At 38.9% G+C, this 23,884-nt stretch overlaps 4 protein-coding genes across 8 annotated transcripts in view; 1 reads left to right on the forward strand and 3 right to left on the reverse strand.

Moving 5' to 3' along the window:
- The window catches only part of LOC136834872 (two pore calcium channel protein 1-like), a 40,104-nt gene extending 28,280 nt beyond the window's left edge, over positions 1-11,824 (reverse strand). For 2 of the 5 annotated variants that reach the window (XM_067097686.1, XM_067097677.1), the window contains exons 1-3: positions 11,689-11,824; positions 3,538-3,636; positions 3,174-3,315 (exon numbers count right to left, since the gene is read on the reverse strand). The gene's annotated coding sequence lies outside the window, so the exon portion shown is untranslated. Of the gene's footprint in view, positions 1-3,173; positions 3,316-3,537; positions 3,637-5,625; positions 5,705-5,813; positions 5,922-5,974; positions 6,110-11,688 lie in introns of those variants that run through there. The other 3 variants (XM_067097676.1, XM_067097678.1, XM_067097687.1) reach the window with 3 other exon arrangements.
- Positions 1,248-2,550, reverse strand: LOC136834605 (gastrula zinc finger protein XlCGF7.1-like). The gene is made up of 2 exons (XM_067097185.1): positions 1,812-2,550; positions 1,248-1,288 (listed from the first exon to the last, which is right to left on the reverse strand). The coding sequence occupies exons 1-2, from the start codon at positions 2,548-2,550 to the stop codon at positions 1,248-1,250; spliced, it is 780 nt and encodes a 259-aa protein (XP_066953286.1).
- LOC136834606 (alpha-(1,3)-fucosyltransferase C-like) lies at positions 10,923-12,945 on the forward strand. The gene is made up of 4 exons (XM_067097186.1): positions 10,923-10,978; positions 11,472-11,607; positions 11,703-12,416; positions 12,724-12,945. The coding sequence occupies exons 1-4, from the start codon at positions 10,923-10,925 to the stop codon at positions 12,901-12,903; spliced, it is 1,086 nt and encodes a 361-aa protein (XP_066953287.1). The 3' UTR covers positions 12,904-12,945.
- Positions 12,946-17,971: 5,026 nt separating this feature from the next.
- LOC136834607 (alpha-(1,3)-fucosyltransferase C-like) lies at positions 17,972-18,840 on the reverse strand. Its single transcript, XM_067097187.1, has one exon. It carries the CDS (start codon positions 18,838-18,840, stop codon positions 18,004-18,006), a length of 837 nt encoding a protein of 278 aa, XP_066953288.1. The 3' UTR covers positions 17,972-18,003.
- Positions 18,841-23,884: the final 5,044 nt, after the last annotated feature.

A 23,884-nucleotide genomic window follows, 5' to 3' on the forward strand; every position in this document is an offset into this window, starting at 1 on the left:
CATGGTATAAGCTCTTCGTTGGGCGAGTCGGTAGAGTTGTGGCCTTGCACTCGGTTAGAGGAATTTATTTCTGGTGATAGAAATTCATATCTCGCTATAATGTGGTTCGGATTCCACAATAAGCTGTAGGTCCCGTTGCTAAGTAACCAATTGGTTCTTAGCCACGTAAAATAAGTCTAATCCTTTGGGCCAGCCCTGGGAGAGCTGTTAATCAGCTCAGTGGTCTGGTAAAACTAAGGTATACTTAACTTAGTAATGTTAAAGCTAGTTCTGAGCCTGGGCTCCTCTAAGTCTCGGCACTATCAGTAAGACCTTTCTCCCACACCCTATAAGACCCGAGGCTCGTTCCTTTCTTTTGGCAACTTTGAGTGTGGTTCCAGAGTGTGTGGTTCCAGATTACTACACTGGACCTAGCCAGGAAGCTCTTTTTTTTTTATTTATTTAAATTTAGACAGCCAATAATGTTCCATTATTTTTTACCAAGCAACTTTGATCCGGGAAACCGTCAGACTCACCAAAACTGATGTTTGTGACGCACTGGTTTTTCCAAGGATGATAAATATTGCCTTTAAAGACTCATGTTCTGCAGAATTAATGCTTAATTTACAATGAACCAAGAACTGACTGGATATTCAAGTTCAAGACAGCTCTGAAATTTAATTTATTGATTAATAATACATTGTAGCCTCATCATTTAAGTTTCATTCTGTCCTGTAAGTTTTCTTCATTCATATACAGTAATAACACCATGTCAATAACATAAGCATCTGCTAAAGAACATTTGTGGAAGAGATTTCAACAATTTTCATTTCTAAAAATGATTTACACAGTTTATCATTTTCGCACCACTATGTATTCTAGTTATAAACATTCTAAATTGTATAAAGTGCACCTTAGCAAATATATAGAGTACCTATTGTCCATGAACAGTTTACATGTCCCAAGGAGATAATATAAGTCTTAGTTTCTAGCACTGTAGTACCCAAATGATAAATACTTATTCTTAAACAGAAGTCTTTCCACAACATAAATAGTTACATGTATTTATCAATTTCACATCCACAGACGACAGCTATACTGTACATGTATATGAATACCACTGCACAAATTTTAACCCACTGATTTGAACTTTATGCATATTTTTTATAGTGATTTCCCAGACATTCATCTCTCAGAATGGCAGACTTAGACAAGTTGTACACCAGTCCAGTGAAACCCATGAAAACCCAACGGGCCAAGTCAAAGAATTAAAATGATTCAACCTCACATAATTTATAGGACGTCAGCACTGAAATATAGCCAAAACAAAATCTGAAATAGAAACACTGATGCCACACTTTCATCAAAGTTGATTTGCAAAAGGTAATGGTCTGCCTGTGCAGCTGGGACAACATTCAACAGATAACAGGTAGTGTAAGTTCTCATGCACCTCTTTAGATGACGATTAGATCAATGAAGACTATTGGCATTCAGTGACAGCAAATGGCTACTCTCCATCATGACCTTTCATGTGCTGTTAGAAATCAAACCAGGCAACTAACTATCTTGGCATTAAATTCAAGTGAATGGCCCCTCATTAGCATGAGCTCTCCTCATGTGCACTTTGAGACTTTGCCGAAGAGAAAAACTAACATGGCATTTGGTACAAGAAAATGGCTTCTCTCCTGTATGAATTCTCATGTGTCGTTTGAGATGACAAGACTGAGGAAAACTACTTGGACATTCGGTGCAGGTAAACGGCTTCTCTCGCGTATGTATTCTCGTGTGTATTTTGAGGCTGTTCGAATGAGAGAAACTACTGTGACACTCACGACACGTAAAAGGTTTCTCTCCAGTGTGAGTTCGCATGTGTCTTTTAAGGATGTCTGAATTAGAGAAACTGCCCAGACATTCACTGCACGTGAATGGCTTCTCTCCTGAATGGGATACCATATGCCGCTTCAGATAACGTGAGAGTAAGAAACTTTTTTGGCATTTAGGGCAGGCGAACGGTTTCTCTCCAGAATGAGTTTTCATGTGGGTTTTAAGATGATGTGATTGAGAGCAACTTTTTCCACATTCGGGGCAAGTGAACGGCTTCTCTCCAGTATGAGTTCTCATGTGTCGTTTGAGAAGGCTTGGGGTTGGGAAGGTGCTCTTACATACAGAACAAGCGAGAGATTTCTCTTTTAAGTGCATTTTCATGTGGGTTTTCAGATGGCCTAAGAAAGCAAAACTACTTTCACACTCGGCACACATAAATGTTTTCTCTTCTGCATTACTTTCCAATTCCTTGTAGTAATTCTTGTTGCTTTCGTCACCCGATTCCTCCTGAAGTTTTTTTCTACATTCAATACCACAACTTAATGGGTCTTCCTCTCCCTCTACAGATTTGCATGAATATTTCACATCCTTTTCAGGAACATCAAAAAATTCTGGTTCTGTCTTGACTTCTGTAAGTGAATCGTCAATAAATAATGTCCCATCAACTGTGACTGCAGTTTGGTCATCTTCCAAACTTTCATTTTCTTGTTTGATTAAAGATACTGACAGAGGGTCTTCGACTTCCATTTTCATAGGATATCTAAGTATATTAAGAGTCCGCCTTAGCTTTCAGGCCACAAGTAAAGCATACTCTTCATGTACTAATATGCCTGAACTATTAGGCTCTCTCACAGTTTCTTGCATCACTATAATCTGTATCTCTCCTCCCACGAGCAGACTGCATCCAAGTCTTCTTTGCATCAACACAAGTAATCTTTCGTCATCCTCTGCCTCATTTTAAACATTCTTATGAAAATTACAAGTCAACACATCAAACTTAAACTATTTTAGCATACACAATAACCCTGTTTCAATTAAAAAGTTACGTACTAAGAATAGTGACGGCATCTTAGCTTTTCTGTGGTAAACATGATATTTAATAAAACATCTGACTGCTTAAAAGCAATTTCAACTTTAGCGATGTGATTTAACAGCAAATGCAAAACCAGATTATTACAGCCTATTAAATCTTACATTAAGATAGTTCATCTTATATTACAATAGTTTATAACCGATTTTTGGCACATGCTTCGGCAATACAGTAGAGGATATCATGTATTCATTTACACCACAATAAACAAGTCATACCACAGAAAAAACAATAAAAATCTCGACACACTTTCATATTCATACAGTACAGATCTATTGACCTTATTTTCTCTTCAAGATGATCAGGAATAGAAAGGGTCCAGGTCATCTGACCACTCTTGACGGCTGCTCCCAGTACTCAGCCCTGCTGATCCCGGTAGCTTGCTTGCCTCTCACTGGTGCCAGGTAGGTTGAATCTGGTCACTGGAAAAAGTGGAGACCATGTAATTAATCTATATGGAAAGTATGACTTCTTTTGAATTTAAAATCGAAGCAAATAGCTTTAGCTATCTTGGAGTCACTTATCCAAAAGACGTACCTGGAGGTATTACTGTTTGTACTGTAAAATTTTATGTAAGGCACAGATTTTTATAATGCACAAACTCATTCTTGACATATTTATCAGGTCAATATGAAACTTCTTACCTTGGATGGTTGCATATACTTCAGAACTCAAATGTCATGTACTTCTCATGGACCTCTGAGCCTTGTATTCAATATCAGCAAAAATTTGTCAACAAATACCTGTAAGAGAAAAATTAATAATTACACACATACACTAGACCAAACACATCATTACTACTAAGTTACTTCACATTTCCCAACTGGGACTGAAGTCAGAGATTTCATTACCCAACGTATGCTGTACTCAACAGCCACTCAGGGAAAGGCCTTTGGCTAGAGGCTACAACAGAATCTTGCAATAACAGATTCTTCATGGGTCTACAATGTCTGCTTTCAGAAAATGTCTTCATCATCAGATGATCGTCGTCAACAGCGTTTTCATGTCATAATTTCCCCTTTACAGAGTTAAACACACTGAGTTCTCTCAATTCTCTTCTGTCCTGGAAACTTTAAGCCCACCTATGCACTTTCTGTGTTTGTTAACAAGGAATAATTTACGGACAATGTCTCAGGTAGGCATTAGTTGTTACCAAACTTCACTGAGAAACACTGTTAATTAAACAGTCCAAAAAGTGAAAATATAAAACACTGTAATTTAGGTAAACCTGAGTCTTGTATAAGCTTATGTCATATAACAGCTGGTTTCAGTCGCTGAAGCTTGTTCAGCTATAGGGGCAAATGTGGGGATGGCTACAGCTGGGGTTAAGTAAGACTCAGGTTTGTACATCTACAAAAAATTAAATTTACTTTACAAAAATGTCATTTGTTCCTATATCTTACACGAGTTATTTAACACTTAAGTGGGAGGTTTCGTCTCGCAAAGCCTGACTTCTGTCATTCCAAAAAGAATCAAGAAAATTCGAGGTATAAAACCTTGCTTTGTCTCATCAAGATGATGAATGATAATGCTCTATGCCTAACCTCTCCTTGTTTAGGGAAGATAGGGATCGCATCATCACACCACAGACTTTGAGAAAGCACTCGCTGTGTGGCTCACCTATATCTGCCTGGGCCAGCACAAACACACATGACTTTCAAAAGGAAGGAAGGGAGAGCTGGAGAGGAAGGAACTGACATGTGTGACATCTGCATTCTTGCAATTTGGGCCTGCAGTGGTCTGGGTCTGGTTACATGGGGAGTGGGGCACCACTGAAAATGCCCTAGATTAGGTTAAGGATGGTATGTCTCTGATAAGGTTATGATGCAATGTGCAGAGTGAATGTAGAGAGGGGGGTCAGAAATAACCTTTCCTATAATGCCAGGACCTGACCTAACCAGATCTTAACTACCTAGCCTAACGTAGAGCGACGTGCCCTGACCTGGCTGGGGTGGCCCTAGCACCCCCTGGACACCCTCAAACTGGCGGGAATCAGGCCGCGTAACTAAAGCAAAGTTTTACCAGAATATGGCCTAACCAGATTTACCTTAATCACCTAACCTAACCTTAGACAGAGTGCCCTAACCTAACTGCATTCTACCACAGTGTGCAGCCTTGTGACGTCCTTGTTTTTTATCCGTTTTATGATTGACGCTGATTATAGACATCAAACTTCGTGTTAATCTAAGGTTTCCCTTTCTAGCTCAGGCCTATATCATTTCTATACTTGTCCCATTCATGCAAGGCACTTGTTTTTTGCTGCCTCCCCTACTCTTTCAAGACTCAAGTGTCTCATTAGGGTCCCCCTAAGGTTAAAAAAAAAAAAAAAATCACAGGCCTAAACACAATAGACTAACCTAAGAAATTTATACACCTATGATTTTTATATTTGGCTCCAATTTAATGGATAAGAGTATTACCAGTCAACTTTCAGTGCTATATATAGAGAGAATGATTTAGGCCAAAGGCCAAGAGCTGGGACCTTTAAGGTCATTCAGCGCCGAAAGGGAAACCGACAGTAGAAAGGTTTGAAAGGTGTAACAGGAGGAAAACCTTTTGCAGTTGAGGAAAGTCAGAGGGAAGAGAATATGAACAAAGGAGGTACAATAAAAGGGGTCGATCTAAGCAGTAGCTCCGCGGCGGCGATTTCCTTCCAACTTGACTTTTTCTACGGTTTTTTGGTCGCTAATTATGGATTCGCCTTCAATGTTTATCGCAAAAAAGTAATTGACCTGTAATTAACCCCCGAAGTGTAAATACGTCCGTTTGGAACGGTTCATATCCCGTCCCGGAAGTGCAACAACGTGTTGACGTATGGGCCAGTACTAAACACGGTGACGGGACATCAAAAGCCCTAAAAGCGTAGAAAAAAACCAGTTTCCAAGGTAATAACGGGCGCGGAGCTAAAACTTAGAATCACCATAAAAGGAACGACAGGGGTTGCGGCCAGGGGTCGAAGGGACGCTGCAAAGACCCTTAAGTAACGCCTACAGTGCACCGCTTGGGCGGCACTGACGGCACTCTCCCTCTACGGGATTCTAGAATAAGCTAAATGTAAACTAAATTAAAAATTACAATTACCTAATTAAAATAAATATCACGTATCTTCACCACTTATCAGGCATCTCACTCAGTAAACAAGGCGAAGATATATTTTAGGTGAATATATAAGCAAGTGTTGTAAGTTAAGACACTTTTTTGGGGCAAGTTTCTTAGTAGTAGTAATTGAAGGGAGGGACCTATGTAATGCCCATCTAGTTGCTGGGTGAAAAAAAGTTCACGACCGAACATGGCGGCCTTTAACTTTAAAATAAAATGCATTGAGCTTTTATTTTTGTGTGGTTCCCTTTATCTTTAAAATAAAATGCACTAAGCTTTCACTTACTACTGGGAGGACAAATTAAATCCTGTTTCCTTCCTTCGGGTTTTCCCCCTTCGTTTTAATAGTGGAAAATATACTTGGTTTAACACTCGCGGATTTTATTATGACGTCACGAGCAGTTATCCGTCCTCTGTATATTTTAAACCCGCCATATTTTTCTATGTATGAACTTCGGGAATGTTTTATAACGCCCTTCTTCCACCATAGAAGCTAAGTCATCAGAATGGCAGAAAAAAGATTAAACTTAATGCTATTGATGCAACGATCAGTCTTCAGAGAGACGAGACGTAAAAAAGTATATTCTAAAAGAGAAATGGCAAAGAACCGTGAATAAAAGGACTCGGGTGAAACTACTCAAAAGAAATGGCTTGAACTTCGGCTACACAACTAGGAAAATCCGACCATAATTTGCTCACAGCTTGACCAAAATTTAAATTTATAATTTTCACAGATTGTTTCCGATTTGTTTTGAACGAGTTTGACCTTCAAAATCGTCGGAAATTCTTTTTTTATTTTATTTAGGCCTACCAAGCTCCGCCCCACGCACAAGGTCTGGCTGAGGAAAACCTGGTGGGAACCGAGAGTTCTCTCTTTGGGAACCACAGAAAATGGGTAACTTTACCAGATCTATAAATATTATTTTATGACATTCTGCGACCTCCTGTCATGAAGCATTCATGGTATTTAAGTGGCTATTGTCACTATGAATCCAAGAGTTCTCGCTTTACACATGAATTCTAGTGCTACCAATACCAGCTATTTTCCTACAGATAAAGTCATATGTTTCGTTATCAATTGTCGCTTTCAGTCTTACTAACATAACACCTCACTAACCAGAACTTATGAATAGAAAAATGTCACCTATAATTGTTGTTAAATTATAAAAAAAAAAATCAAACTTTGGTTGTAACCAAAGTTCTCAGAATAGGTGTACTTGATTTTCACTAATCTACCATATTCTCGTTTTATCACTCAGCAATCCAGAACCTTTTTTATTGTTTATTCCAACAAGACGCCAATATTGATTATAAAAAGCCCCATATTGCCACTGGTATTTAAAAAAAATTAAAAACGGGGTTTCTGCTGCACCGAAGCCGCCATTTCTGCGCATGCGCCGGCCGCTAAATTGTCAAAAGTTTATAATCAACAAAATTACAAACCAATAAACAAAGATCTAGATCTTGCAATAAACTGTTGATAATATAATCTTCATGGTTTCGTTACATTCATAATGACAACTTCTTTGTAAATACTGAAGCCCAGATCAATAGGAAAATAACACCCACATTTGACTTTACCCTGAAAGCAACATCGTAATCGTCTTTAAAAATCTAATCTACAGGGATTTACATTTACAGATTATAATGATGCCCTTCAGTCACGAAAGGCAAGTCAGAATTTTGTTCCTACACACATATAAAACTTTTATTTTACGAATTAAGCTGCAGCAAACATATGGACCTCACAGTAAGCGTCGTCGATATGAAAGGTAAGAAAAATATTATGGTATTTTCGTGGAGGGGTATATCTAAAATGAGTTTTTTCACAATGAAAGACAACTTTTATGTATGTTATTCTTCATTATATTTTAATTTATATGCATACTCAGTATATTGTTAATACAGAGATATAATTTGGGCAGGTGACTGAATTATCGTGGTTGGTCGTGAATTCTGCGCCTTCGCGCATCTAGTAAGTTTCAGTTGAGATTTGAATATATTTCAGTTTGAATACATTTTACATGTAAATAAATCAGTGGAGTCTTTACATTACCGCCATTTACTATCTAAAGCTGGCGGAGAGAGAGAGAGAGAGAGAGAGAGAGAGAGAGAGAGAGAGAGAGAGAGAGAGAGAGAGAGAGAGAGAGCCAAAAGTGGCTCTTGTAATCTCAGCAAATCTACGAAGAAGAAGATTATCTGTATTTCGATCCCGTAGAAATTACTTGTTAATATTCCTTAAAAAAAAAGCTTAGTAACGTCACCTTAACTTCTGATGGGTAATTAGAAACTGAATTGATTATGATAAGTTATAAAAAAAACATTAAAAGAGTAGGCCTACATTTGCAAAGAACCATTTCAAGTATTTACTTCAGGAGAGGGTGATGTTCAAGGTTTACAAAAAAGCAAAGCTAAAGGCGATTAAAACACTTAATAAAGATTTCCAACAGTAAATAACGAGGGAATTCAGTGTCTCTTGGAAAAAGGATTTAACAACACGAAAGAGAAAAGCTATGAAGTTAAAGTGTTTAAAGTAAAATGGCTCAGCACTTAAAATGAACAGTGTAGTGTGCAGTGTGCAACTAAAAACGGTTTCAGTTTGCCGCGAAAAATAAAAATCCCGCAAAATGAAAATAAAAAAGTTGAAGCAGCTCAACATCTGTTAAATGTTATTTAAATAAGGTCGAGACAAAAGTTCGACATGAAAACAGGTGTAGCTTTATTCAAATGAGTCTCACCTCTGGACATTAAGAGGAGAAAAGAAGAGAACACGCCCTTTTAGTATTATTATTATTATTATTATTATTATTATTATTATTATTATTATTATTATTATTATTATTATTATTAGTAGTAGTAGTAGTAGTAGTAGTAGTAGTAGTATTTAAGCTACTGCCATTTTTGAAGGTGACTATTGCGATGTGGTCACAATTTCTTAGGTCATTACCATAAAAAAATTAGTGACAAGTGCAGCCCTGAACTTCATATTTAGACAAGTTCTGATTTGAGTTAAAAACTTGAAAATGCGCTTTCAGTAACTCCGTATAGAGAGAGAGAGAGAGAGAGAGAGAGAGAGAGAGAGAGAGAGAGAGAGCACTCAACGGCATATTAAAGGGGTAATGTGACTATTATAATGCAGAAAAAAATAAATGAAATCTATCGTGATGATCACTGACCAGTGTCCATACCAGGACTCTTATTCACATCATAACAAGACGTCACCGACACATCACGCCACGTCACCGTCCCATCAGTCGTGCCTTGTATTCACACTATCCATCACGATCCCGTTCAATTCGTGCCCAGCCTCCCAGTAGTCATGGCGCCTCACAGATTTAGCGTTAAGAAGCTTGCATTAAGCACCGTCCCGTCAGGTAGAAATATTCTTTCCAAGAAAGCGTGTCATGAAGTGACGTGATGGTGTGAACAAGTCCATTTGATTACACGTAAGAAAGACTCACGTACTTTGACGTGACGTGATGTTATACTGTGAATCAGCCCTTTTCATTTCTTACCAAACTTGGGCAAAGAGTTATTTTACGAACATTTGCTATTAATCTGCCGTGACACAGATCACTTATCTGAATGATATCTGACACGAACACACACGATCACCTCTGCGCATAATGAACATCTGTTAATAAATATCTCATTTGCGAAAAATTATGCTGAACAAAATTTTCACTGACAGTTGCTCGTCACTTGTTAGTTAACACACTACTAAAAATGTTGAGCTACGCGGTTCACCTCTTAGTGTTGTGCAGAAATCTTTAAATCTTCAAATAAGCAGATTGCAAAGACCACTTGTTAACAGATACTACTGTAAGTGCACGATTACCGGTAATATCTGCTGTTCTCCAAGGTATTGCTCTTGGTTCATTACTATTTATATCACATGAACGTGAGAATATGTGGTTTGGCCTAGAAAACAAGTTGTTCGCCTATTCAGTGGATGCATCAAGTTATCACCAGATCGTAAACCTATGGTTGCAGATTCTCTTAATAGTGATTTAGCTAAAATTAGTGCACGGCAGAAATAATGGGGGATAGAAGCTCAGGTACAAAACTCTCAGAAAGTATGATCCTCAGTAGGGTTACGACACTGCTTGATCCCTCGCACCCAAACCTTTTAATTGGTAATGTTTCTTTTGAAGACCTGTCTGTCCTCAGGAATGGTTTTAATTCCTTCAATATGCCGTGTTCCGAATGTTTTTGCCACCATTTTGGTCTTTGATAGCTGGACCGCAGCTTAAACTGTTTATTTATATTTGTCAAGAAAGGGTATATACAATCTATTCAGACTAAAAAAAAAAAAAAAAAAAAAAAAAAAGCTTTGTTTTCTGACCGTCCTTTGATCGCGAGAACAGTCCCAACCGATAATAATATTAATAAAATTTGCTTATCTCTTGTGGCAAATCGCATAAATTCATCATGTGAAAATTAAAATAAAATACGATTAAACGTAATTTACCTGTAAACTAAGCATTTTCGTTAAGTTCACTGCAAATAAGCTTCTGATCGTTTCTCTCTCTCTCTCTCTCTCTCTCTCTCTCTCTCTCTCTCTCTCTCTCTCTCTCTCTCTCTCAGGTTTCTACTCACAAGCATTAAACTGATGACGGACCAACGTAGGAAGTTCCTAGCTTTCGTGTTTTTAGGGGGACTAGGTATTTACCGCCTTTCTGGATACTCCCGAGGCTTTAACACTCAACCTGGAAGCCTAGGCCTATGCGGGTACCCTCCATCTAACGGTAAGTTATCGGTCATCTGTCAAGTGTGGATCGTAGTACTATAAATCTGTGCATTCGAGTTCCCTGTCGTAATTATTATTATTATTATTATTATTATTATTATTATTATTATTATTATTATTATCGATCCAGGCTCCCGTGCAAGTTCGTCAAACGCCTTTAGAGATGAAGCCTTCGCCCCCATGATGGAACTCTTCAGGAAAAAGGCTTCTGGGCAGTTGGTCCCTAGACTGACAAGGTATCCCAACATTTTTCCTCAAGAAGAACAAAGCTTGAGTGATTGTTTTATCGTTTTCTATAAGCTGGCGTTGCAAGATCTGAGGTTATCGACGCAGGAATTGCTTTCAGTTGCCTATAATTTCACTGGAATAATCCTGCGAAATAACTATAAAAGCTGTATGAAGTCCTAGAGCTATAGGCTCATAGGCTAATCTTGTATTTATCTTATTCCTAACTCACTATTTTTAATAATCATTCATTTAACGCTCTCTCTCTCTCTCTCTCTCTCTCTCTCTCTCTCTCTCTCTCTCTCTCTCTCTCTCTCTCTCTCTCTCTTCTTCTTCTTCTTCTTCTTCTTCTTCTTCTTCTTCCATTTTCTCACTTGGCATTTGCCAGGAATAAAAATACTTCCCAAACTTTTCACTTTCCAGTTACGGTCATCACAAATTTTTCGAGTGCGTAACCTAAAATTTATCATATCTAAAAGGTCATACGGTTTTCTCCCAACTCAGATTTAGGTCCGGTTCCGTACCCCGGGTCTTGCTGTGGTCAGACCCTCTCAACGGTCATTACTGGAAAGCAGTGTTCGCGCATGTCAAAAGCGGTCACTGCCCCTTGCCGTGTGACGTCATCTATGACGTCAGAAAGGTAATTCATTCGACTGTTGATCCGTTGGAGAGTTTACTGGTGCTTTTTTTCACAGAATATTATAATTAATTCATTACTCACCAATTTCATTGCAGAGGAAAACGGCAGACGCCATCATCATCTTCATGAGGGGTGCGGAGGATTCGAAGACCGTCAGGAAACGCCTAGCACCCCGTGACCCCCGCCAACCTTGGGTCATGCTGACCTTCGAAACGCCGGTCCACTCCAACAGCATGTATGATACCCCATACAGAGACTTCAACGGCGTCTTCAACCGCACGATGACGTACCGTCTAGACGCGGACGCAGTGAGCAACCACGGCTTCGTAGTCCCAAAGGAAGACGTCCATTTGCTTCCCAAGCAGTGGGTCGTTCCCCCAGTAACAGAGGTGACAAATAGGCCGAGGAAGCTGGCCGTTACGTTCATATCCAACTGCAACGCCAAGTCGAACCGTCTGCTGTACATCAGCAGGTTCCAGAGATACGCCCCAGTCGACGTCTACGGGTGGTGCGGCACTATGGAGTGCGGGGAACCCATGTACGTCGAGCACCGCTACGACGCGACGACCAACCCTTGCTTGAGGGCTGCCGGCGAGGGCTACCTCTTCTACTTCGCCTTCGAGAATAACTTCTGCAGGGACTACGTCACGGAGAAGGTCTACAACCTGCTGCATTACCCCATCGTGCCGGTGGTTCGGGGGTCGGCCGATTACCCGGCGGTTCTGCCACCCGGTTCTTACGTCGATGCGAACCGCCTCTCGCCCAGGGAGCTGGCGCAACGGTTGCTCTACCTGGGAGATCACCCGGAGGTGAGCGTTCTTTCGTGAACATTTTCTCTCTCTCTCTCTCTCTCTCTCTCTCTCTCTCCACACATGAAAGATCATGCGGAGATAGGCGTTATTTCGTTAATATTCTCTCTCTCTCTCTCTCTCTCTCTCTCTCTCTCTCTCTCTCTCTCTCTCTCTCTATATATATATATATATATATATATATATATATATATATATATATATATATATATATATATATATATGTGTGTGTGTGTGTGTGTGTGTGTGTGTGTGTGTATGGTCGGTGCTAATCATGCCTATTTTCTACAAATACTTTCCCTGGCAGGAATACGAGAAATACTTCGAGTGGAAGAAGCATTACCAACCGTCGACAATAGGGGGAGAGCGCCTCATGTGTCACCTGTGTTCCCGATTACACGAACCGGAATTCTACCAACACAAAGTCTACGAGGACTTCGAGGACTGGTTCGTCTCGAAGTCGAACTGCATGGCTGGGCTGGGCTAGACCCATAAAAATCAAAGGCTTCGTTTAAAAAAAAAAAGAAAACTGTTCCGAGTCCATTGCTGCTCTTGTTCCCACCGGTATTGAAGAGAAATTTTCAGAAAGTCTCGGACAATTTGATAAATAAAGTTAGAACTTCTTTTTTTAAACTTGATTCTTAACAAATTGGTGATTGAATCGATAAAAATGGATGTTTGGTAAGGAAAAATTTATATTTAGCTACTTCATGAGCCCACAAGTCGATATAGGCCATATAGGCCTACGAGTAGATAAAGTTAATGAATCAAGTCGGTGCTTAACACACTGACGATTACATCGATAAAAAGGGAAGTTTGGCTACAAAAAAATATCTATTCTAACTACGCCTTTAGACCACAAGTCGATATAGGCCTCGGAAAACTTCGTAAGTCAAGCCAGTAATTATTTTTTATTCAGTTCTTAACAAACTGATGATGAAACCGATAAAAGGGGAAGTTTGGTAACGAAAAAGATCTACCCTAGTCACTCCTTGACCCCACAAGTCGACATAGGCCTAAAGGTAGAAATGATTCTCGCCTCTGGTAATCTAATGTTGTGGTGAAATATTTTTGTATGAGCAAAGTGGAGCTGTAAGCTTAGTGTTTTTACTTAATAAAAAAAAAAATTGTTAAAAGCCTTAAACTCCCCCTGTCGGCTTTCAAGTGTTGATTTTCAGGCCTTAGAGGACTCACTGGGAATCACTTTGTTTCCTCTGAACACAATACAACAGGTCCTCCCGCCCTCTCTCTCTTTGCGAGTGCTCACGGGTAGGTCTTCAGACCTCAGAGGACTCAGTCACTTTGTTTCCATCAAACTACTTGTTTAAATTCGAAGTACAAACACAATACAATAGTCCTATTTATCAGATCAAGTTACATTTACCATGCACCGAAGTTACAGCACAGTACCATTGAAATAAAATATAGGTTTGGATGAGAAGCTCTTGTTCATTTTAAACTTACAATTGCTTTGATGATTGAAAGGAACGTATTAAACTGGTAGTTGTATTGATTGAGATATATAAAAGTGATAACTTAGAAAGGAATGAAATATATATATATATATATATATATATATATATATATATATATATATATATATATATATATATATATATTCTTACAAAATCCGTAAACATGCGTATATGTGTCCAGGGCATATCAGACGAATCAAAAATGAGAAAATAGAATTATTTATTAAGTCCAAGAAAGACTGTAAATACTGCTTGGCAACTCTGTCCTGCAGCCTTGGCATTACAGAATGGTTGAATCAGGAGTCAAGACTAGGCCTACGCCTATACGCTGAATTGTTAATTATATGACAGCAGTCATGATGACAAGGGAAATCAGGTTGGGAGGATACTGTATTCTGAATCATTTCAGCTCTTCTGCCTCTGTCAATTATTACTATATGAATAGGCTACCTTTAACAGGAAGGAGGGAAGAGTATTTTCAGTAGGTCCCATTCTTATTTTTTTTATTTGACAGAGACAAAAACGTTTTCATTGATGCATTTTTCCCTTTGATTTATGTCTGGTGAATACTTTTGATGAGAAGGGAGAGACTCTCAATAATATACATTTTAAATCTTTGATCGGTCTAACGAATAGGCCTAGCTTTGATGGACGGTAGATTCCACTGGGCTCCCTTTTCTTGGATTTCACAAATGTGTGATCTAAAAATTGCTTAATTTACTTGTTGCTGTAGAAAGTTCGGAACAATTATCATCCCATCACATTAGGTTTTCAAAGTAGCCACCGCTAGGGGTAGTTAGAGAACGGAATTTGTATTTTGCCTCGTAATTCCTTCAGCTTATTTTTGGTGTGCTACGAAGATTCCTTCCTTCTCCGCATAAATTCCTGAATATTTGTTAACTTTCCTTCTTGCTCTCAATATGAAACGGGAATTTGACACCTGTAACAGGTGTGTTGCATGTGCTGTAAATAATACTCTCGCTCCAATACCCCAACCCCGTGTTTCCGACACGCCATCTTTAAACTCGTCAGTGAGGAATGTCAATGACGAATGGTTATTTTAGAAATTCATCTCGCCGACAAACGAAGCCTTAAAATGCACCTATTTATAGAATATTTTCTGCTCAGAATTACCTTTTCTTTCAATTTCCGAAATATTTGCATAAGCTCGTGTTACACCATGCACACACACACAAACATATATATATATATATATATATATATATATATATATATATATATATATATATATATATATATATATATATATATATATATATATATATTACATGTGTGTGTTAAGTAGTAAAATACGTCCTATTTAACACCATGAGCTAGATATATCAGCAATTAATGTGAAACAACCCATGGATGCGCGCTAATTACGAAAGAGTTCTGTGAACAAGGTTCTCAGCCACGCATGCGCAGTGGCCACGGGTAAACCTCTCCATTGACTTTGCTTGTTTTTCTTTTCATCGTAAACAGGAAATATGTTATGAAGGTAAAATTATTCGATAATATGTCAATTCTACGTATTTTGAGGTGATATAGAACTATTATTCAATGTAGTTTTGCACTTAGACCAATAGTTATACCTTCGTAGGCGCATGCGCAGCTAATCCCCGGTTTCGCCCTTGAGAATTTACCATTATTATTTTACTAAAGTTACAGTACAGGGTAAGTACAATAATCGATAAAGCACATTTAAATAATAAATTTTATGTGTTCGGGACGTTATGTTTTATCATTTAAGGTTAATTAACGTAAACGAACTTAAACATTTCTGGGATTAATATTACGGTTTTATCAAATTGGTGATTTGTACCGCAAACCTCTCTCAAGCTTACAGCTGTATAGAACACAGCAGTTATTCGCTCAGTCTAAGCTTCGGATATTTTTTGCATATATAAAATAGTTTTGTTCGTGGAAAACTAGCAAATGTTGGCGCTTACATTTTCTGAAAAAGGTTGAGAACAATTTTTTTTTTTTGTGCTTTCGTAATTTACTGAGCACGCTATGAATTGAAATAGCAGCGAAGTTAAGCTAAGCTGACAGCATCTCTCTCTCTCTCTCTCTCTCTGTATGTGGGTGTTGGAGTTCATTGTTTACGACACTTTTAGTCGTTGTTAATGGAAAACTTGCAAGTGGACACTTGTATTATCTGACAACTGTTGGGAGAACATTTTATGGTGCTACCGTGATTTACTGAACACACCATGAATTTAATAGCAGCAAAATAAGCTGACCTAACAGCATGCATCTGTGTTCTATTAACTATCTCTCTCTTGGAGTTCATTTTCTAGTTTTTAGTAAAAGAAAACTATTGTGCCAGGTTTGTCTGTCCACCCTCAGATCTTAAAAACTACTGAGGCTAGAGGGCTGCAAATTGGTATGTAGATCATCCACCCTCCAATCATCAAACATACCAAATTTTAGCCCTCTAGCCTCAGTAGTTTTTTTAAATTTTATTTAAGGTTAAAGTTAGACACAGTCGGTCTTCCGGCAACGATATAGGACAGGCGCAATAGAGTTTTCTGTACGTCGTATAATGCTGTATGAAACTTTCAGCCATGGCCTGTTGGTGGCGTGTGTTGTTGGCACCTATACGGAGGTGCTAGACATATGATTAAGGGTAACTTTAACCTTAAATAAGATAAAAACTACTGAGGCTAGATGGCAGCAATTTGGTATGTTTGAAGTTTGGAGGGTGGTTGATCAACATACCAGTTTACAGAACCTCTAGCCTCAGTAGTTTTTAAGATCTGAGGGCGGACAGAAAAAGTGCGGACGGGCAGACAAATAGCCATGTAAATAGTACTCTTTTACAGAAAACTAAAGATCTTAACCTTATACATTAGCTTTCAAAACAAAAGAATTTCATTTGGCCAGATGATCTTCAAATGCAGTGGTGGGATCGCAAAAACAACTCATTCATAAGGTCATATAGGCCTATGCTAAAGACATCAAATTAACCCTTTATTGACACACACAAACACGCAAGTTCACTCACTCGCACACACAAACATACTACAAATCAAGAGTCCCACAAGGTCATATAGGCCTAGTCTAGAAACATCAAAGCAAATCTTTAGTTATATCGCATACACACACACACACACACAATACAAACAACAGCCTCTATCGATTAGCAAAGTAAGTTCATAAACTCTTTCATAAAAGACGCCAGTGGGGGCTGGTGGGGGGGGGGGCTGCTTTCAAACTTCGAGTCCAGCTCTGCAGTGGGACTTCTCGAGGAACCAGTCTTCGAACTCCTCGTAGAATTTGTACTCGTAGAAGTCGGGGTCGTACAAGCGAGTGCAAAGATGACACATCACTCTCAGTCCCCCCACTGTCGAGGGCAGGTAGTCGTTCTTCCATTCCAGGTACTTCATGTACTCCTGCAAGAAGAAGGAGAGGAGTAATCATTAAACACAAGAAGAAGAAGAAGAAGAAGTCACAAAACATACCGTACTGTGTAGCTTAAGCAGAAGCGGAAGAGAAATAGAACTATTATCACTAGCGGATCCAGGGGGGATGGGGGTGGAGTTACCTGGACACGTATGCCCCCCTCGCCTCACTCTCCCATAGGAAAATAACGACAAAATAATAATATTGAAGATTTAGATAATAACATAAATGAGAAATATAAAAATGGGAAAAAATAAGTCTATTATTATAGAGATAATATACACATATTGCATATAAATATATATATATATATATATATATATATATATATATATATATATATATATATATATATATATATATATGAAAATTGGAGGCTCCCCTTGAAATTTTTCTGGATCCGCTAGTGACTACAGCACCACGCAAAGCATAGACTGTAAGATTCATCAGAAAATTTTATCCAATGGCTTAAACGACCAGAAAAGGCTAACATTGACCTGGCTAATTGGCTTAAAATGTTTGGCAAAAGGTTATGGGAAGTGGAAAATGCTGTTAAGTAGGTTTGAAAGTGGTATCTGATGAACGTGAATCAGATCAAACGGGGCAATGCTATCAATTAATTGGTATATTTGGCAAGGTTTGCCACTATTATTATTATTATATTATTATTATTAACTGGGGAAGATTATATGTCAAATTTAAGACTAAGACAATACACAGCACTCCCAGCTAGACAGAACAGACAGACAGAAAGGGAACAATGGAAAGCCCTTAACCTTCGGATGGTCCCTCAAGTAAAGCAGTTTCTCCGCCAGCTCCATCGGCGTCAGGGCACTGGCGTCGATGTAAGAATTGGGCGGGAGGAGGGCCGAGTAATTGGCCGAGCCTCGAACGACGGGGACGATGGGATAATGCATCAGGTTGTAGACCTTCTCGGTGACGTAGTCCACGCAGAAGTTGTTCTCGAAGGCGAAGTAGAACATGTAGCCCTCGCCGCCGACCTTCAGACACTCGTGCGTGGTGGCGTTGTAGCGGTGGATGGCGAACATAGACCCACCACACTTAAGTGTCCCGCATCTCCCGTAGATGTCCACTTCGGCGTACTTCCGGAACTTCTCTATGTACTTCAGTCGCAGCGAAACCGCCCTGCAGTTCGAGATGAAGGCCACCGCCAGCTTCCGCGACTGATTCCTGATCTTCGTGACTGGCGGGATGACCCACGTCCTCGGAAGCAACTCGGCGTCGCCCTTGGAGACGACGAACCCGTGTGGGAAGACCATGTCGGCGTCCCGGCGGTAGGTCATCGTGCGGTTGAAGAGCCGGTTGTAGCGCCAGAATTTGGTTCTGAACACTGAGTTGGCCATGTTTGGAGGGTCAAAGGCTAGGCCTATCCACGGCTGCCTAGGGTCCCGCGGGGCGAGGCTCTTGATGACCGTTTCCTTGTTTTTCGCTTCTCGTATGGCGATGAGGATTGCGTCAGTCGTGTTCCTCTGCAATGAAGCCACACGGCCTTCGTTCAGTGATACGAGCAGGAGAAGCATAAGAAGAAGATGAAAAAAGTGTAGCTAAAGAAACAGTAAAGAACAAGAGCAGTCATTTGGAAGAAGGGTTAACGATAAAAATGATCAAAGTAAAGTCCTTAAAAAGGTAAATACTTCTGCACCTAACACGAACAGTGTATTGTGCACGCAACTGCGTCTGTGGAGCGAGCGATTAGGAGCCAGGAACCAGGTCCTGTGCAAAATGAAGAAGAAATCCAGATCAATGTCATAAGCATAATGAAAAGAAGAAAAATAGATTCGTGTCATATGCAAAATGAAGAAGAAATCCATATCAGTGTCATATGCATAATGAAATGAGGAAGAGAAATAGATTAGTGTCATATGCAAAATGAAGAAGAAGAAGAAAACTAGATTAGTGTCATCAGCAAAATGAAAAAGATGTCAGAGCAGTATTGGAGAGGTGTAAAAAAAGAAGAAGAAGAAGAAGAAGAAGAAGAAGAAGAAGAAGAAGAAGAAGAAGAAGAAGAAGAAGAAGAAGAAGAGGAGGAAGGACAGTGTCATATGCAAAAAGAAGAAGAAATTCATGTCAGTGTCATATGCATAATGAAATGAGGAAGAAAACTAGATTAGTGTCATCAGCAAAATGAAAAAGATATCAGACGAGTATTGGAAAGGTATAAATAAGAAGAAGAAGAAGAAGAAGAAGAAGAAGAAGAAGAAGAAGAAGAAGAAGAAGGAGGAGGAGGAGTACAGTGTCATATGCAAAATGAAAAAGATGTGTAAACAATGGCCTTTACCTTATCGACATCGTATTCCACCTCACAGGGCAGAGGGCACAGTCCTTGGGTAATGTGAGTGAGGGCAGCATCCCAATACGACCTGCTCATGGGTCGTGCCCACACCAGCAGACGGGGCACTGTGCCAGACCTGAAACTAAGTTGAATATATATATATATATATATATATATATATATATATATATATATATATATATATATATATATATATATATATATATATATATTATTATGATTAGCAAGAATTCGCTAGCAAGTTGGCCCCCCCTCTTTGTTGTGTTTCATTTACTGCCAGCCGGCCGATCGATAGACCATCTGTCTATCGATTTAGCACGGTCAGAAATTCAAGGGTTTAAAGGATTAAGGCCATTAAAACAGAACTTTCCTTCGAGGCAAAAGTAATCTGTCTTGGGCGTTTTTCTTACAGGCAAAACCTCCCCTGCGGGCAGCAGGTGCAATGAGTCAAAACACCTGTGTTGGACGCACCCCCTGCCCCATAGGAGGGGATAAAAGGAGAAACCCACGAGGTCTCGACACACACACTCAGGCTGGAAGATATGGAGTGAAGACGCCCTCAACACCTGGCCTCACCGATGCCCTTGCATCCTACCCACGTGGCCCTTTCCAAAGTATACTTTTCCTCGTGCCCCTCGACCGCATTCCAAGTGTTCGCTCCACCGTTGGCCTGCCTCGAGCCCACATTCCATTGCTTGGAGTTTTGAGGAGTCCCCATCGCCTTGCCCCTTTACGGAAGCCCTTGCATCTCACCACGTGGAAGAAACTCGCCCTCGGAAATCGCAAGTCATCCAAGGACCGCCTTTTACGCGCCCTCGGAAAATCTGCTAAGGTAAAGTGCCCTGCAAGAGCCCCATTTCAGTCACGCTTTTGTCTCGTAATATTTGCTTAAAGAGAAAGCCAGAAATCACCCTTGTCTAATGTCCGTGCGCCTCTTGCATCGGCAGTATTAAGTCTTTATTACTCCTTTGGCACCCTCAGTGCAGCTTCGAATTCATTATTCTTTTGTCTATTTTCATTACTGGCGTATAATGTGCATATCTCTCATTTCAGAGGGACCCTATTTCGTGGAAGCCTCTCGGACTGTGTCTGGAATCCCCCAGTTTCATTCAATCCCGTAGGAATCCCCTTCAGGATAGTAATCTACTTGAGTTCCTCTTTCCCGTACTAATTAGCTGCAGACACCTGCATCATGAAACAGCTGTAAACTGTCCTAATTCACTGCTGCTTTTTTGTCTGCTTTGAGAGAACTTGAGTCGGAGACCTTGTCGTCTTTATTTTCCTAATAATATCTGCATCTATATCGAGATAGAGCTTTCAGTAGCAATTGGATGTGACATAGAATACGATGTCTTCGGCTATTATTATTATTATTATTATTATTATTATTATTCGCTAATAGATTCATAATTTCGTGAAAAACAATCTGAGTAATAAAAATCCACAATTATATAGTAAATATATTACTATGTCAAATGAACCATTTTACATAGTAATATATTTACTATATAATTGTGGATTTTTATTATTATTATTATTATTATTATTATTATTATTATTATTATTATTATTCCGTCGTTTCGTAATCTTATGATGACGTATTCCAAAATCAGATTAGATAAAACGTTAGGCGTATTACAAAGGGAAATTCATTATTATTATTATTAATATTTCACAATAGTACTATGTATATTACGTAGGGAAATTAATTATTATCATTGTTATTATATTGTTTCACAATATTACTATGTAATCCCAAATTGGATGGCAAAAACAGTAGGCCTATTACTTAATGAAATTATTATTATTATTATTATTATTATTATTATTATTACGACCTACTCCAAAATCGGCTGACAAAACATTAGGCCTATCATAGCACGACGAAAAGCTTCACAAAAACTGAAACAGCTCTTCGAGTAAACAAACTGTATTCTTGTGCCAAAAGATAAATAACTAAATAAACAAACAAATAAATAAGTAAATAGATAAATAAATAAATACCTTTTGAGTTTTGGGACTAGCTCCCCCCTGGCCTTCTTCCGGAAAATTTCCATCATGAACTCGAAGTATTCGTCTCGGAAGGACTGGGACGAAGGTGGGCGCGGATAGGACTCTGCGGGTAGCAGTAGTAGTAGTATTTGTCATGATTTGGGTTTGGAACGGCTCCTCAATAATAATTAAAATAATGATGATAATAATAATAGTATTAGCCAGGAATTGCCCTCGGAACGGCTCTCTCATAAATATAGTGATAACAGTAGTAGTAATAGTAAGGAGTTGTCTCTAGAACAGCTCTAAAATAGTAATAATAATATATATAACAATGATAATGAAGGACCTACCATCCACCAGAGAGCTGGGAGGAGATGCCTTCCGGCAGACTTCGAGAGGGAGGCTGGAGTCCTGCTGGTACTGGATGAAGACTAAGCCACAAATGTAACCCAATATTAGGAGACCCAGACGCTTTGGCCCCAGTTTCATGATGGGGTGGGGGAGGGGGCGAGATTTCGATGAGGTATGGCCTAAATCCTGAAATCAGGTTGCCCTTCCCAGAGGTCTCTGTTCAGAAATTAAAAGAACAAGGTGTATATGGTAGAATTTCTAAAACGTGGATTTTCCTTCCTCCTGGTTTACAAGGACTAGGGATGAACCGAAGTTTCTTCGGCACAATTGAGTTTTCTGTAAAGCGTATAATGCTTTATGGGACTTTCAGCCATGGCCCGTGAGACTTTTAACCGCCGTCCATGAAACTTTCAGCCATGTCCCTGTGGTGGCCTGTGTTGTTGCCACCTATAGCGGGGCCAGACGCACGATCGTGGCTAACTTTGGCCTTAGATAAAATTTTTAAAAACTACTGAAGCTAGATGGCTGCAATTTGGTGTTTGATGACTGAAGGGTGGATGATAACATACCAATTTGCAGCCCTCTAACCTCAGTGGTTTTTAAGATCTGAGGGCGAACAGAAAAAGTGCGGACAGGAAAAAGCGTGGATGGACAGACAAAGCCGGCACAATAGTTTTCTTTTACAGAAAACTAAAAAGCTGCTGATCTTGTAGGCCTATGTCACTTGTTTTATAGCAAATGGCTTATATAAGTTATTGCTTTATTAAACCCACTTGACACTGCCACGCAGCATTCATGGTGTATTTGATGATTTGGTGACTATTATTCGAAAAACAATTATTCGAAAAACAATTATTCGAAAGACAATTGTTCGAAATTCAATTATTCGAAAGCAATTGTTAGAATGTGTAATTGTTCGAATTCACAACTGATCGAATTACAAGATATTCGAATAAGCAGTTCTTCGAAATGAATATTGTTCGAATGAGTAGTTATAGGAGAAAAAGCTCAATTGCATTGTTTGTTTTTTTAAAGTTCATTTCTAAAGAATTCATAACATACTTTACCTAACCATAAAGGAAAATAGGATTAATGTTAATTAACAATATTTAAAAATAATTAAAGTTTTATTTACATGTCTTTGCCCATTAATGACAAATACAAAAATATTTTAAAAGCAATTTAACAAATATTTTAAAATAGTTAAAGTTTTATTTACATGTCTTTGCACATTAATGACAAAACAAAAATATTTTAAAAGCAATTTAAAATAATACTACCAATATAAAAAGGAAATCAGACATTTTATTACAGCCTTAAATTATGGGCTATTGTGCGAAGATACTTGATCACGTCTTCATATTCTTCAAAGCTATCGACTATTTTCTTGAGACGTTTTGCGCTTTCTTTATATTTCCGGGTGCTTCTCTCACATTCTTCACCTCTATTTAATTTTGCAATTTTAATTTCAGTGAGAGACTGTTCTCTTTTCAGGGCGTCGATGAATTTCCATAATGATGGGTGAGCAGCGCCGACTTGCTGAGAAAATGCTCGATGCCAACCCTCAATCAAGTTATTGGTCTTTGGGAAATCATTCTTAACTCTTTCAAAGCAAGACCAAATATTTATAGCAAACAAAGGTGCACGGCGCGCATTACGTCTACCTGGCCGACCAAGCCACGTATCTTCAAAATAATCTAGTACCGGAAGTAATTCGGGTGAAGATAGCTCCTGTTCTGCTAACTGTTCAAAAGCTTCAACAACACTTTCTTCTGGTATAAATGCCAGTGCTAATAGCATTCGAATTTTCATTGAAAACTCTACGTCAGTACCATACTTTATTTTTAAACCAACATTGCATACTTTTCTATATAAACATTGACATAGATGGAAAAAACAACCATAAAGCTTGACTGAGGAAAATT

This window comes from Macrobrachium rosenbergii, chromosome 54 (assembly GCF_040412425.1).
Source record: "Macrobrachium rosenbergii isolate ZJJX-2024 chromosome 54, ASM4041242v1, whole genome shotgun sequence".
Taxonomy (NCBI): Eukaryota; Metazoa; Arthropoda; class Malacostraca; order Decapoda; family Palaemonidae; genus Macrobrachium; species Macrobrachium rosenbergii.

Excerpts from the sequence above, each read along its gene's own strand:
- LOC136834605 (XM_067097185.1), bottom strand. The coding sequence starts at position 2,550 with ATGGAAGTCGAAGACCCTCTGTCAGTATCTTTAATCAAACAAGAAAAT. Across the intron at positions 1,289-1,811 it reads AGAGAAACCTTTTACGTGTC|TGCTGACGTCCTATAAATTA; the intron begins GTGAGTGTCACA and ends GCTATATTTCAG.
- LOC136834606 (XM_067097186.1), top strand. The coding sequence starts at position 10,923 with ATGATGGAACTCTTCAGGAAAAAGGCTTCTGGGCAGTTGGTCCCTAGA. Across the intron at positions 10,979-11,471 it reads TTGGTCCCTAGACTGACAAG|ATTTAGGTCCGGTTCCGTAC; the intron begins GTATCCCAACAT and ends CTCCCAACTCAG. Across the intron at positions 11,608-11,702 it reads TCATCTATGACGTCAGAAAG|AGGAAAACGGCAGACGCCAT; the intron begins GTAATTCATTCG and ends ATTTCATTGCAG.
- LOC136834607 (XM_067097187.1), bottom strand. The coding sequence starts at position 18,840 with ATGCTTCTCCTGCTCGTATCACTGAACGAAGGCCGTGTGGCTTCATTG.